Genomic DNA, 15,655 nt, shown 5'->3' with positions numbered 1-15,655 from the left:
GCTGTACAAAATGATTCCTAACCTTTTAAAATGGCTGGTACCAAAAATTTATAGGCCCACTCTCATACATCGACTATATGAAAAATAATAATCATTGGGCCGATAGCTCGTCACATGGCAAACATCCGGGAACCATATTCAGAAGCGTCTCTTTAAAAGGGTATGTACCTCCACAAAAGTCGCGTAACGTTTTCTCTCCTAATTTATTTATTTAGTTTCCTCTTCCAAATGACCTTACTATATAGGCATCAGAAACTCGGCTGGTTCCTTAAAACTGGTGGTCCGTGGTTTCCGGTGACTCTTTCTCTCGTTTTGCAGGTGGCCCGTCCCCCGGCTCAGCCGTCAAAAAAACTGCTACATCAAAAATGATAATAATACTTAACTCTAAATGGTCTGCGACCACCCAGTTAAATGTTCAGGCTGGTCATGATGAGGTATCTCTCACTTTGGTGAAGAAAAATGGCATGGAAGACTTCATGGGTGCCAATAAATTCAGAACAATTCTGTGACATGCTGCATAAACGCATAACCTTATTAAAGAGCCAAATATAAGCACATAATACTTTACTCAATGCTATCAATATATACCAAGGTGATTCTTGGGGAGGAGGGGTTGTTGGTTGCTCACAAGCAGTCCTTGAGAGTGCCATGTAATTTGCCTGCAAGTTGACTATATGCTGTTAGAATATTTTCATGCAAAGCCTTGATTTAGTTTTCTTGTTGCTCTGCAACCAAATCCCTACCTTTTATAATCTACCTCACCTACCACAATTTTATTATAAATAGAGAATGTAACTCAATTGTATCATACAATTCAATACAATAAAGACGTAGCCCTAACGACACTTACTAGTGGTGGACATAAGCTTCTAAAGCCAAACCACCTCAAATCTCTTGTGTTCTCTTCCGCTATTGCTTTTGTTATTCTTTTTCTTTTTTTCTTTTTTTATTTTCCATAAATTTCTACATATGTGAAGGAATTGGAAGCACCATTCTTTCAGTTTCTGCCACACAAACAGAAACGTATAAAAAGGAACTATCTGTGCAGTTCTCCTTTGATGCATTCTATATGCGGATTTCTGAAAAGATCTGCAATCACCTCACTTTGAAATCAACAAGAAACTTAGCTCAGGACAAGGATCCATTATTTGCAGAGTCCATTGAGGAATGCTCGAAAATAAGAAGTTAAAAAAGTAGATAGATTTCAGCTATTTTGGGGTTGTTTCTCTAGTGTTTTAGGTGTTATAAATGATTAAATTAATCATTTTTTATCGGCTTAAGCTTTTGAGATAAATGGTAATTAAACATAGTATCAAAGCAAAAGTTCGAATTTTGAACCTTGTCTCCATCATTCTTCCTACCATTTCAATTAAATATTACATGTATTGTGACAAGAAGATAGACTGTATATGTTAATCAACTGTGTAGTATTAATATGAGCTACTCAATTAATGACAAGATGGCATAGTTTTCCATTGTTTTCCTATTCGAACTACCTTAAATTACAGGCTGTGCTTTCCACTCCCACCTGACACACTAACCAAATTCCCTTTTGAAATCATCTGAAGCCATCATTTTGATGCCAAATCTGCATCGAGTACTCTGAGTCAAAGCTGAGATCCTTCGCTGTCCGACCTGATTTTATTGGACCTGCAAGACCTTTCAAGCTCGGAGATCTTTGCTGGTAACCATTAGTCTTGCCAATCCTACCTCTAGTTGGCATTTCAGTAGTCATAGGGGATATGAGAGACAACTTATTCTTACATGGTGAATAGCTCTCAGAGCATGTTTCAAAACTACTGGTCCTCATTTTTGGCGAGCTCATGGATCTTGATTTTGCTTTTGCAGATGCAGTAGCAGCCATGTAAGCAGGAACAAAAGGAGAGCTTGACAAAGAATTATGATCTCCCAATGAACATTGCCTCCTATGATGAAATGATCTTCTGGAAATAGATAGTGGAGAATCCAATCCTTCAAAGTTCTTCTGTACCTGAATATTTCTTAGCTTAAGTTGTCTCCTTCCAAAATCCTCTACTGTAAGTCCTGGCCTTGGATTTGAAGTTGGAACTGAGTCCAAATCTTCAAGTTCTCTACTTTTAGTAACTTGGGTATCCACCCATTCATCCAACCAGTACCTCCATCTTCCATTTACCTTGTTTCTTTCTGATTCTGCTGACTTCTGAAAAAAATTTCCAGTTGAAAACTCAGTTGTAGAACCTAAATTTGAGAAATATATATCAGATGAGCACAATGCAAAGGAGTTTACCCGATGACTAAATGAGTAATCCTTTATCCTTTCTCTCTTAATCATCGCCTCTTTCTTACTTAAATACAATGCCTCTGCCTCTTCCTTTGACAATATGCTATCTACCCACCTTCTTTGACTATTCGAGTCCATCTGAAAATCAAAAAAGTTTGCCTCCCATATTAAATCAGTCTCATAATCTAAAGGACATAATAAATTAAGGGATATTAACTAAACTTAGAGATTTTAGAAACAGAAGAATGGTAGATGGATTTTGTAAATCAGGAATTGTTGACGAGTGTGTTTAGCACTGAGATTTTGCAGACTAAAAGTGAGATCGCATAACCAAATGGCAGAAAATTTTGTGAATGGGTTTTTAAAAATGCACAATTTTAAAGATGAAACTGCGATTTTAAAGACCAAATTATAATTTTACCAATGCGTTTTTAAAAATCTCATTTTCAAATCGCATGTTTGAAAATTGCAATCTCAAACGAATCCGAATGAGTCCTTTCATGCTGGTCCCCTTACCGTTATTATCTTGTCTCTTAAAGTCGGCAATTCTTTACTTCTATCATACTTCGAATCGCCTTCAGCCATTTCAAATCTTCTTGTGCAGACCTGTGACTGAATATTTACAATGGACTGCAAGCACTTTAGGGTAGTTATAGCTTGGCGTCTCACAGCTCTGCCTCGAATAATAGCTTGAAGCTTCACTATTCCCTTCAATGCTCTCAAAGCTTTTCTTGCCTGCAAAATTCTCCCACATAAGTTCATCAAAACCATGTAATCCGTGAGAGTTCAGAAGACAGGACTAAGTTGTGTGTTGATTTTCTTTCCTGTTACTATAAGATTCACAACAGTTGCTGGGGTGACATAAATTGTGTTCTCAATTCCAAATTCCTTAATATGTTTTATCACATATATAGATTTTCCAACACTTGTTAAAAAGTATCTTATTGCTAGTACTCAAAATAATTTCTTTTCTAGATCTATATATTTTTATTTTAGTGATTCAATTAGCAGGAACTAATGAAAAAACAAGAAAAAGAGATATGAGATAGGGAAAAGGCTTGTTTAAACTCACAAGGTAACCCCGAAAGGCAGACTGAATTTTAGTGGCAGCAAATTCTAGGATTTCACGGTTGGATTGAGGGGCGTCAGCTTCAACTTTGATGACTGAAAACTCTTCTTTTTCATGTTCATCTGCTGATAGGACTTCTTCAGCAACAGCAGTGGTGGCAAGAGCCACTGTGGGAGCATGGTTGCTCTGCTCTTCCTCTGCCTCATCTAGACTTAAGGTTGATGGTGCAGTGAGTGAGGCCAATCTTTTGATCTTAAGCCTTCCAAACATCCATTTCCTTCTCTTCTCCTGATAATAGTTCTAGCAATGAGGAACAGAATCAAAGAGCACAACTGAACAAAAAGCAAACTATTTTACCTTTTCTGGTTTCAACTGGGTCTCTCTAATAAAGAACCTCTTCAATATATTGAACCAGCTCTTCTTCTTAGCCATTGAAGAACCGACAAATCACATTGATCTAAGAAGGTTCTGTAACTATGCTGGTAGGGTGGCTTCTACTTTCTGATAGCATATACACGCATCAATTAAGAAAAAATGGTTAAAAATTATACCAACATGAACTGATTTACAATTAAGTGACTCGAATTTTTTACTTGATATAAGATTCGAAAGCTGGAAGCAGAGAAGAGAAGAAGAAAATGAGGTTGATAATTGTACATCAGAAATGGAAACGCTACTCACTTGAATGCCAACTTCTTTGTAGAATCACCCAACCGCAACAAATTCTGTATTCCTGTTATTCAATAACAGATCAAACAAGAATCACCGCATCAAAAAGTTTCTTTCCTGGAAACTTGGATACTACTCTCATGAAATTCAGAGAGATGGCCATCAAATCTGATAAACTATTGTTTATATGTTAATAGTATAGAAGTACAGAAAAGGAATGCCTAGAGGGAGATGGCTATATTTTTCTTGGGAAACTGATATCACAAACAAACACCCAAAAGTTTGTTAAATTTATTAGTTGAAAACAACTTAAATTGGTACATAGGTTTGTACATCTATCCAATCATCCACATTTATCACCTTTAGATGATGAATTTCTTCTGTTCATTATGTGGGCCTTTAGGTGAGTGATTCTTGGGAAGAGGCAGAGGCACTTTGTAGTCCTAGAGGGAACCTTATATGAATAATGAAGAATTCTTTTTTGCATGGGCCCTCTTCTCCTTTTCCTGTTCTCCATTTTCTCAACTGTAACAGACATGTTCATGTGTCTGTTGGGAGTCAAATCACAGAACTGCCCTTCACTTATTTTTACTTTGAGATATAACATGCATTGGCAGCCCATCATCTATGATGGAGATCCACTCTTGCAGCATATTAATCTTTAATCTGCACTTGGTTGATCTTTGTTGATCAGTCTATTTGTTTCCGGTGCATGTGTGTGTATTAGTAATTAATGTTGCTAGCTAAGCCGGCCGCCTGGCCACTGGCCAGTCCCTATCAATATCAACTTGCTATGACAAAGACCTTAAGACTTTTCCGCTTCCTTTTTTCTTTTCTTTTTTCCCTATTCAATATGGAAAAAGGCAAAAATGGATTATAAATAAGCGTCTTTACCACTCTTAATCTTTAAAGAAGAAAGGAGAGGAGAATTAGTGGGAATACTTCCAAATATAAAAGTGAGAAACAGCCCATTTTGCAACTAGAGGTGCAAGAGAGAAGTAGATGCTGGTGGATGTCGGAGACCATGGAGGCACGCGGCCAATCAGTAAACAGATGGCCTTCATTGTTAGCCAGAATAGTTAACAGATAGTTCCCTTCCAGTTGGATAGAAGGGCTGCCAAGGACTTTTCCGCGGCTTCCTTGTTACTATCATTGATATTATTTTGCTACGGGCACTTAAGTCAAAAGAGTACTTGTTTATGTAAAGATATATATAGACGGCTCCTAATATCTCAGCAAGTACATGGCCACTGTTCCAAAACATGCAGAGAGAGAGAGGGCTATAATTGAGGAAAGTGGGGGACTCACAAGGTGGAAGAGATGAAAGAATGTGGGGAAGGAAGGAAGGCACCTTGGGTTGTGAAAAGTGAAGACAGCTGTGCAAGGGCCCTAGAGATGAGTAGTCATAATACATTCTCTCATCTTTTTAAAAGGAATGAAGATAATTCTCTCTGTGTGTGTCTCACACTTACCCTAGTCAGTCAAAAGAGTTTAAGATAAGCAAGAGAGAGTCACCACTCCTCTTGTGTAGACAACAAGACCCAATGGATCTATGAAGAGAAAACCAAAATCTCAAAAGTTAAAGTTGGTTTTTTTTACGGCGTTTACAGTTAAATCACTCCTTATCTCAAAAATATAAACCGATAGTATTCACGTTCCAACACATAAATTATTTAAGAACATCCACTCTAATGCTACGTTAAACCATTATTTACTCCAAAACTTTGTATTACTAAAGAACTAGTAATTAGTGCTGGTGTTTATGAGCACACTGTGCAATGTACTAGAGAAAGGGAAGAATGTAAACACTGGTACCATTTTTCCTGTTATTACCTGCGCCATTTCAGTGCTTTACTGCAGGCTAGTACAGGTGTGGGTACAGAAGAAACAAAAATGCATGTTATTTTATCTGTAATTGTAAATCTTATAATTCAACAATAGCGGCGTACAGCTAGCCCATACATATAATTTAGAAGCATCAAAGGCTCACAATCCAAGGTTAGCTTCATGTTCTTCTCATGAAACTAAGACTACGTACGTGGGTCATTAGTTTGTAGATTGTTACAATTGAAAACTGTGTTTATAATGGATACAACGAGAGACAGTTTTGTTTTCTCCTAATCAACCTCTCCAAACCTAATTACCAAAGGGGCTATTAGGTGGACAGGTTGGTCAGGGTTTTTGTTTTACTATATGTTTCTTACAAATTAACGTGTCAGTCTACACGTAATATTATCATGTTAGTGAATAGAGACTTCCTATTTCATATTCTTTTATCCTTCTCTCTTTCTTCCTTTTTTAAAATTAATTATCGGACCTGTAAGATCCACACTTTCTGTCTACAGATTCAATGGTTGATTTTAAGAAGGAAGAATAAAAAATGATGGAAGAAGGATGAGAGAATAATAAATAGCATTTCTCTAATGAATAATATGTGGACTGCCATCAATCACATGGTAATCTGCATGGCATTTATTATATTTACAAACTGACGTGGTAGTCCATGTAGTGCTTACCACACTAGCCATTAAACTTTAGAGATTCTAACAGGGAGCACACAAATCCAAAAAAAGAGAAATGATTCTCTTACATCTTTTATACACCTCTCCCACACCTTATTATACGTAACGTCCCTTTTTTTCATTTTAAATCTATGTCACTAAAAGTCGGTTGGATAAAAGAATTTAAAAAAAAAAAAAAATGAGTCATATAAAATGATATGTAGACTTCTAATTCCTAAGTGGCACTTCTATAAAAATGCAGACTGCTATGTGAGTTTATAAAAACTGTAAAACCCTAACCTTTTTTTTTTTTTTTTTTTGTTAAGAATATGTTGAAAGGACAAAAGACATGCCTAAAAATACAAGTAGCCCTCCGGGAGTCCGGATGACTCAGGGCCCAAGTCGGGTGTCATTTAGGGTCATTGGTTGTGGGTGACAAATGGAGCCAAAGCCCATGGTAAACCCCCAAAACTTAAAAGTTACTTCATCTGTGGGCTTTGAAACTAAGCTAAGACCAACAAGAGAAAATTTGAAGTAAGAACTAAAAGAAAGAGAGTACGAAAATGAAAAAGAAAACACCCAAAAGAAAGAGATACAAGTGACAAGTTTGAAATTAAAATTGAAAAAAAAAAAAGAAAAAAAAAAGAAGAAGATAAAATGTATCTATGAAATTAAGTGTGTTAAAAAATATAAAATTTTTCTCCAATTAAAATTGTATGTGAGAATGAATTTTATTGAAACTTAATTTAGAAAAAAAAATTATCCATTAAATAATTAAAACTAAAGGATATGGGTATATGCATATTTATAAAGAGATGTCATCATTGTGGGATATATATTAGATAAAAATGTAATATATAACATTACTTATTTATAATTTTTTTTTTAAAAAAAAAGGTCTTTTTTTCTTAAAAAAAGGAACTATTATATGGGTGTACATGTAAAAATTAAGAACCTATAAATTTCATTAAAATCGACTAAAAATCCTTGATGCATTAAAAAAAATTTCATAATAATAATTAAAAAAAAAAAAAAAAAAAGAGACCCAGGGCAAAATTGCAATATTACCGACATAATAACATTTTCTAGAAATACGCAATATATAAGAGATATTTATAGGAACTTTCGAACTCCTCTGTGGCAAATCTTCTTTCACTTCTGAACAGAAGACAAATCTTGGTTCTTGCTCGTACAAGTAAAAGGTTTGCTTCTGAGAAACATCTTTCTTTTCTTTTGCTCTTGTTTTTCTTTCTCTTTGTTTCTTTCTTTCTGTTTCTCTGTCTCTCTTTCTTGAACGAAAATAAACAGAGAATTTGAGGAGAAGTTTTTGTTTTGTGTGCATTTGGGTGTAATGGGCAATTGGAGAAATCGTCCCACGCGTAGAATTTTCCGTCAACAACGAGCTCCATGGTCGCCCCCTGAACCGCACGACCCTGATCCTCGTCCTGGTAACTCTAAATTCTTTTTATTTTTTTTAATTTGTCTCAAGATTTTGTTCCTTCTAGTGAATTGGGTTTTGTAATTGTTGTAGAATCATTGGCCATAGTTGTTTTCCTTGATGGGTTTTGTCTGAAATCTGGGTTTAATTAGTTATTTCTTCTAGTTCGTTGATATTCAAGATTTTGATCCTTCTTTTGTAGAATCGTTGGAGTAGTTGTTTTTCTTGATGGGCTTTATCTGAAATCTCAGTCGCATGACTAATTTCTTCTAATTTATTGATTTTTTCTTCTTCAAGATGTTGATACATTTATTGAAATGGGGTTTGTAATTTTGTATAATCGTTGGCATGGTATTTTTCCTGATGGGTTCTGTCTGAAATCTCAGTTTCATTACTGATTTCTTCTGATTTTGTGGGTTTTTCTTATTCAAAAGATTTTGATCCCTTTACTGAATTAGGTTTTTTGATTTGGTAGAATCATTGGCATTGTTATTTTTTGTTGATGGGTTTCATGTGAAGCACTAAAATTTCAGTTCCATTACTGATTTTTTCTAATTCCTTGAATTTTTCTTGTGTTCTGTATCAAACTTTAGGTTGTTTAGATATTGACTGTAATAATGTTATCGACTGTTTCATTCCAAAATAGTTAGAAAGAAGCCAGAAAGTCTGTTATCACGTCAGAATCCTATATTTCCAGATTCAATGCCACTGAAACTTATATGCTTTCATACACTTTCCATATGTTTATAGATTCCTTAGTAGTACTTCTGTATTTGCAGACATTTCTTTTTTTCAACTGGTATTAATATTTTTCTCTAATTATAGCCAGTCAAAAGTTTTTATACGTTGGAATAGGTCAGAGATTTTAGGAATGGTTTTCTTAATCTTCCCCCGATTGTTTCTGTCCCTCCCGTTTTGCCGCAGGAGGTCAAGGACGTCGGGGTGGTACGATCTTCCCCTCCTCCAAGTGGCTACATCTCTCCTTGTTTCGTTGAGGGATATGGATTATCCCAATCTCGAAATTGGCCTGTCGGTTTTGTTCACAATGGGGAGATTGTAGATTGGGAGGAGGAGGAAGATGATTATTGGGATGGATTGCCCTTGGATTGGACATTGGAATGGGCTTTTGGGGAGGAGGCCTTGGCAATTAGGGATGCCATGGAAAAAGATTTTCAGCGGGAGAAGATGATTGCGCGCCAAAAGTCTAAAGGAAAAAGGGAGCTACTTAATCTATATAGCTCCATCAATTATGGTGATGCTAAAGTTCCCTCTAGGAGTAGGAAAGGCAAGGCATACATGACGTAGGTTTGTGTGCTTTGGTGGGTTGTTTTGGTCTTAGTTGGGTGCTATTGTAGTTTGTTTTGGGGTTTTTCTTCGATTTTGGGGGTTCAGGTTTTTGTTGGTTCTGTTGGGTTTTTGCGGGTTAGCTTTGGTTGTTCCTGTGTATACTTCTTGTGTACTTAGGGGCGCCTTACGCTTTCATTAATAAAGTCTTATTACTTATCAAAAAAAAGATTTTAGGTTTGGTGGTTTGGCCAATGGATAGAACTTTTTTGTTTTTTAAATCAGAAGTGTCCTAGCTCCCGCTTTGTATTCAGTCTAGTATGTTATTGGTGTTAGGGAATTCTTTGAAACTTTTTACTAGATGGATTATCATGATATTTTTTGTATATTGAACACGGACATGGAGCTTCAATGCTCAATGCTATATATGTTTTTCCATAATGCAAATTTTAATAAGGAAAAAATACACATACCCCCTCAAACTACCTCTCAATTGTCGATGTCTCCCGAACTACCAAACAATAGCAATGTCCCCCAAGGCCCGCAAAGAGATAAAAAGGACCATAATTTTTTTTTTTTAATAAGACAAAAATACTCCTTTAAATTAAAAATAAAAATTAAAAAAAAAAAAAAAAAAAAAAAAAAAAAAAAACCAAAAACCAAAAACCAAAAACCAAAATATGTGAAAAAAAAAGGGGGGGGTGGATTGGCCACCCTTGAAACTAAAAACCGCTTGGGGTGGCCGAGCCACCCCTGGTTTTTTTTTTTTTCTTGAATTGCTTCTTCTTTTTTCTTTTTTCTTTTTTCTTTTTTTAACTTTTTTAATTTTTAGAATTTCTATTAAGGGTTTTTTTTCTCATGAGGGGGGACATTGACATTTTTTGGTAGTTTAGGGAAGACATTGGACAATTAGTAATTTGGGGGACGTTGACAGTGGGGTGGTAGTTTAAAGGAGGTATGTGTACTTTTCCCTATATTTTTATTTATTGGTCAAGAAAGTTTTTGTAGTTCATGGGGCCTCTTTCTTTCTTTTTCTTTTATATATATGTTATCTATTCCGAGCAATAATGGTTTGAGTGGGCTCATAAATTGTTTTCTTTTTTTGTTTCTAAAGGATTGCAAGATGGTGTGCCTTTATGGGAAAAGAAGTTTTGCGCTTTGGTTGGATCAATCCCATGGGGGAAGGTAGTAGACGCCAAGAAGTTTATGTATTGCCACAACAATATACTTAGTTGGAATGATTCTGCTGGTGAAGAGGCATTTCAAAACGCGAAGAAACGTTTTTGGGCAAAGATCAATGGACTCCAATGTGATATCTCTCTTCCTGATCCGGATGTTTACATTGGTGACATAGATTGGAACCCTACCATTGATCCTGATCTGATTAAGGAATTGGATCGAGATTGCTTTGCTCCCGATGAGGAAGAAATGAATACAAAGGTGTGGCGTCAAAACAAAAAGACAAAAAACTCAGTGTCTGTTCCTTCAGAAGGGCATACTATGAACCATGAAAATAATGTCAATCCTTGGGAATGTAACAATATGCAGGATAGTGGAGCTTCAAAAAATAAAGCACAGGGATGGAACCAGTTGGAAGACAATAACAATGATTCAAGAAATTTGAATAATGGCGATAACCCTTGGGAGCCCAGCCTCACTCAATGCAATGGAGGTACGATAGAAAACGCATGGGGTCATTGTGGCGATAAGTCATGGGATTGGAATAAGGTGGGAAAACATGTCAACCAGCCAAGGAATTGGGACGAAGGTGGCAATTCTTGGGAGCATGGCAAAGGATGGAGTGATCTTGGGAATAAAGCTTGGGGCTGGAACCAGCAGGAGCCAAAGAATTTGGATAATAGTAACCATCCTTGGGAAAGCAGATTTAATCCAAATAGAGGATGGAGAGATTGTGGGGGAAATGCACGGGGTTGGAAACAATGGGACAACAATAATAATAATGAGCTAAGGCATGGGGAATTTAGAAGAACTGGTGAAGGTCGGGGAGCCCGTATGGAGGGTTGCTGGAAAAGGGAAGGTTCTCATCCATATGTAGCTACAAAAGGCTCTATGTTTCAAGGCAATGGTAATCAAAGAGGTGATTGCTGGAGGAGGGGGCAAACTAAGAAGAGGGTCAGTTTTGCCCCCTGAGTAGTGATGCAGATTTGGCCTTCTGTTTTTTGCTAGTAGATTTTGTCACTTGCTGAGTAGTAAGTGATGGACATCAGCCCCATATTGCAAAACTGTCCATGGAGTTGGGAGAAGCTGGTTTTGCAGATGTTATGGAGCTATGTATCTTGTGTTGTTTTCATACCTCATAACCAAGGGCAAGTGGTGGGCTTGTGGAATGCAATTTTTTCAACACCTAGAAGGGATGAAATATTAAAGTCCCAGAGTTGCAGAAAAGTAAAGGAATCTCGTATTTGTAGTTGAGGAACACATCGATTTTTTGGACCTCATATGATCGATGTGGCTTGTGTTTCTTTTACTTACCCGAGTTGCGAGAGTTTTTTGTTGATTGAGATCTTACAGCAGATTCTGTTATTTGCCAATTTCATACAGCCTTGTTATAGCGTTATCTTTTGCAGTTGGTGATAAAGATCACTTTTATGGAGCAGAGTGCTTGGAAACATTCCAACTTAAAAGTTCAAAGCAATGGAATTCGTAATGTTTATTTTGGTGTAAATAGTTAGGGAAATTGGTATTTACTCTTTTACTGCAATCTCTAAATTGGTCGATAATGTGAACTCAACTACATTGTGTTCTTTGGAAGATGAAGTCCATTGATATACATTTCAAATTTGTCATTAAAACAATGAGAATCACTGGAAACTTCAAGCAATTGGTTTGTCAACAAGTTATTGATCTCTAAAACAAAAATATATATTATGGATGTACAAAGACAAAGTCTAGGCTGCCCTCTTGGGCCGGTTTCGAGTGCGTTGAAGGGCAGGTTCCTTTTTTAAGGGAATGTTAATATCTTCCTCGTCCTCTTCCTCCTCCTCGTCTTCATCCTCATTAGCTTCTCTGATTGCTTGATTAATTGCAAGCTAGTTCAAGAACAAGACAAGGAAAAAAATTCAGAAATCATATATATGGGATAGAAATCTTTTTGCACAGAGCAACTTCATTGTAACATGAATTACAGCACATTCTCCAGATGCTATATTGCTTCATTAAAGTGAGTCTGATTATAAAGAATGTGAGACTACAGACACAAAGTAATGACAGAAAAAGATATCATTGTCCCCATGGATTACGATACCGCAACATAGCCCAAGAAGCTGGGATAGGGCTCTATTGAATTTGTATGCAGAATCCAGTAATCCATATAGTTCACAAAATAACTCGTGAGAGTATTGCATATGTAGCATTATTCACAAAATTCATGCCTCTTTTGCTCATGATAAACTTCAAAAATGGACTTCGAAATTATTATATGCGACACAGGATAGAATTGACATTTTGACATCATAATTCTGAATGCAAAACCTAAGGATGTGTGTCCCATTTACAAGAAATCTTGTCAATAATCAACAACAAAAACCATCAAATGTATAGTAAAATATACAAGGTCAAATTTCAGAAAACGTATATATGGGATAGAGAAATCCTTTTGTTGCGGACCAACTTCATTTTAACAAGACACATTCTCTAAATACGACTGCTTCATTAAAGTGAGTCTGATCATAAAGAATGTGAAACTGCAAACACAGAAGTAGACACCGAGAAAAAATATATATTTGTCCCCATGGATTACAATACCCGCAACATCAGCCACAATAAGCAGGGATAAGGCTCTACAGAATTTATATGCAGAATCCAGAAATCCAAATAGTTCCAAAAATAGCAAATAATGCAAATACTTAACAAATTGTGTTTGATGTGGTGTGTTTGAAGGGAACAAAATGCACGTTGTTTTGAAGATTGTGAGATTGATTTGATGAACTTGAAGAAGATGATGCTACAAATGTTGTTTATGTGGAGAAAAAAATTTCAGTTTATGCATGAGTGTTCTTATTTTGATTTTATAGATACGTGCTCTCTTTTTTCTTTAAATTAGGGGCTTCATGTATACGTCATGTGTACAATGGGTTGCGCCCCTCTGCGCCTTTTGAATATACTTTACTTATCAAAAAAAAAAAAAAAGGAGTATTGCATATTGTAGTATTATTCACAAAATTCTTGCCTCAATCGCTTATGACAAATTCTAAGATGGACTTCAAAATTACGATATGTGATACAGTCTAGAATTGAGATTTGACATCATAACTTAGAATGCAATCTAAGGATGTGTTTCCAATTTACAGGAAATCTTGTCAATAATCAACAACAAACATCTCTTCCCTCAAATGTATAATCATTACAAGGTAATGCCATCCAATCTTGCAGTTGAAACTGAGAAACTCAAGCGTCTAGATTAAAGCCAGTTGAATTTATCGATCGAAAGTCAAAGTTCAAATTATGAGGTGTGCACATAGAACATTATAAATGATCTTGTTTAAGAAACATTGTAGTGAGGCTTTTTGTAAGGGCCTTAAATTAGAATCCCTCGTTAGTAATAAAAAAAAAAAAAAAAAAAAAAAAAAAAAAAAAAATTAAAAAAAAAATATATATATATATATATATATATATATATATATATATATATATATATATATATATATGAATTGTATTTTAAAGGATATACCCATTGTGAGTGACGATCTTTTCACTGAAATGTATTAGATACACCAATGTTGCATAGCATATAAACTACCAGAATTGGCCATCAGCCACATTTTTAAGATCCCCACTTCAATTTTAACGGCCATGTGTGTGAATAGCTATCATTCCGAGTTAACCCCCTTCCCCCCTCCAAAAAAAAAAAAATCTCCTTTCCCTTCAAGACTATGAATTTGTATGCAAATTAACATATTTGCACCCTAAATATATATTACCTTGCGGGAACTTGATTATAAAACAAATGAAACCACCTCATATTTTGATATCCAAATTATTCTATAGCGCACATCGGAATAATCCCCCTTCCATTCCCTTTAAGAAAGAAGAATTAAGAAGCAACCAAAAACTAGAGTACAATAAAAATCCATGCTTTTTTTTTTCTTGGACAAATACAAATTTCATCATTCAAATTTCATTCAAGTTTCATTTATGTGTTAGATAAGCCAAGCTTCAAGAGGGAATTGCTGTTGGGTGTTTGACTAAGAATGTTTAGTGTAACCCAATTGCGGAATTTCATCAAATATTAAAAATGTTCAAAATCTCATATCACTCACCCTAAACCTTCAAACCCACATAACCCAGAAGCATTCACAACCAACCAAATACACAAAACTAAATAATAATAATAATAATAATAATAATAATAATTTCATAGAATCTTACGTACCTCCTGAAGATAGTCTCTGTCGAGCTTATCAGCGACTCTGATGGAGGCGAAGATAGTGATAGCCAAAAGAGAGAACGGCAGCGCGAAAGCGAAGATGTAGTAGTTCGTGCTGAGACCCGCACGCGTCACCGCCGTCAAGCCTCTGGTTCTCCGGCGAGATGGGTCGCCAGGAAAGCGAATTGTAGGAGGCTTTGACACGTGCGGAGGTTTGAAGAAAGCACGTGTGGGTGTGGAAGGTTGAGAGTGTGTGAGTGAGACTGAACTGGAGATGATGAGGCTCGCCATGGTTTCGAGCCTTTTGCTGGTGGCCGAGTCCGGTGGTGGATATTGGATGGAATCTCTCTTATACGCGCTGCGGATTAAAACCACGTGGATTTGACATAAGGTGGCGTTTGGCTTGGGAATTTAGGAAGATAAATAATACGCAAACTCCAGCTCTCAAATGCACACTTGATTAAGTGAAACTAAAAATTACTATTAAATTTTAGATCTAATAATAATTTCTACTATCACGTCAAAAAATATACTTAAAATCGTGAAAATGAATAAACTACCTTATTTGGACCCGTCCGAACATAATAAGTCTCAAATGCCCTCAGAATGCGTCCGAACATAATAAGATTCAAATGCCCTCTCATACGGCATTCTGACTGTCGTCCCAATTAATATATATATATATATATATAAATGAAGAAAAATATAACTAAAAACAACAAATTAGGGTTGGGCAACCCAACAATAAGCACCAGAGAAAACATACATTAAGAGGGAATGCATCAAATGAATGACACGACCATATTGATTCTTGGCACGAATGCCAAGAACCCATGCCGCCAGTTAAGGAGGTTAAACAAGGTGTGGATAGGGTCCTGATGAACCCTATCCAAACACATTTCGGGTAACAACCATAGGGAATACTGAGAAGATACATAAAACAAAAAGCCTAGAAATACAAAAATGATAAAATAAAAACATCACAGCATCGATAAAGAGGAACTAAGGCTGGAAGTCGCCGGCGCCGGCACAGGAAGATCACGCGCCA

The 15,655-nt window shown here is 36.1% G+C and overlaps 3 protein-coding genes across 3 annotated transcripts; 1 reads left to right on the top strand and 2 right to left on the bottom strand.

The window, feature by feature from the left end:
• Window positions 1–1,312: 1,312 nt before the first annotated feature.
• Window positions 1,313–4,463, bottom strand: LOC133880054 (protein IQ-DOMAIN 11). The gene is made up of 6 exons (XM_062318925.1): window positions 4,011–4,463; window positions 3,687–3,830; window positions 3,333–3,617; window positions 2,777–2,995; window positions 2,267–2,398; window positions 1,313–2,179 (listed from the first exon to the last, which is right to left on the bottom strand). Exons 2-6 carry the CDS (start codon window positions 3,759–3,761, stop codon window positions 1,559–1,561), a joined length of 1,332 nt encoding a protein of 443 aa, XP_062174909.1. The 5' UTR covers window positions 3,762–3,830; window positions 4,011–4,463; the 3' UTR covers window positions 1,313–1,558.
• Window positions 4,464–7,622: 3,159 nt separating this feature from the next.
• Window positions 7,623–11,945, top strand: LOC133880049 (uncharacterized). Its single transcript, XM_062318916.1, has 2 exons — window positions 7,623–7,947; window positions 10,336–11,945. The coding sequence occupies exons 1-2, from the start codon at window positions 7,851–7,853 to the stop codon at window positions 11,370–11,372; spliced, it is 1,134 nt and encodes a 377-aa protein (XP_062174900.1). The 5' UTR covers window positions 7,623–7,850; the 3' UTR covers window positions 11,373–11,945.
• A 65-nt stretch (window positions 11,946–12,010) lies between these two features.
• Window positions 12,011–15,000, bottom strand: LOC133880050 (uncharacterized). The gene is made up of 2 exons (XM_062318917.1): window positions 14,614–15,000; window positions 12,011–12,271 (listed from the first exon to the last, which is right to left on the bottom strand). Exons 1-2 carry the CDS (start codon window positions 14,896–14,898, stop codon window positions 12,131–12,133), a joined length of 426 nt encoding a protein of 141 aa, XP_062174901.1. The 5' UTR covers window positions 14,899–15,000; the 3' UTR covers window positions 12,011–12,130.
• Window positions 15,001–15,655: the final 655 nt, after the last annotated feature.

Source organism: Alnus glutinosa, chromosome 10, assembly GCF_958979055.1.
Source record: "Alnus glutinosa chromosome 10, dhAlnGlut1.1, whole genome shotgun sequence".
In the NCBI taxonomy this organism is placed as follows: domain Eukaryota; kingdom Viridiplantae; phylum Streptophyta; class Magnoliopsida; order Fagales; family Betulaceae; genus Alnus; species Alnus glutinosa.
This window is presented reverse-complemented; position numbering and strand designations above follow the sequence as displayed.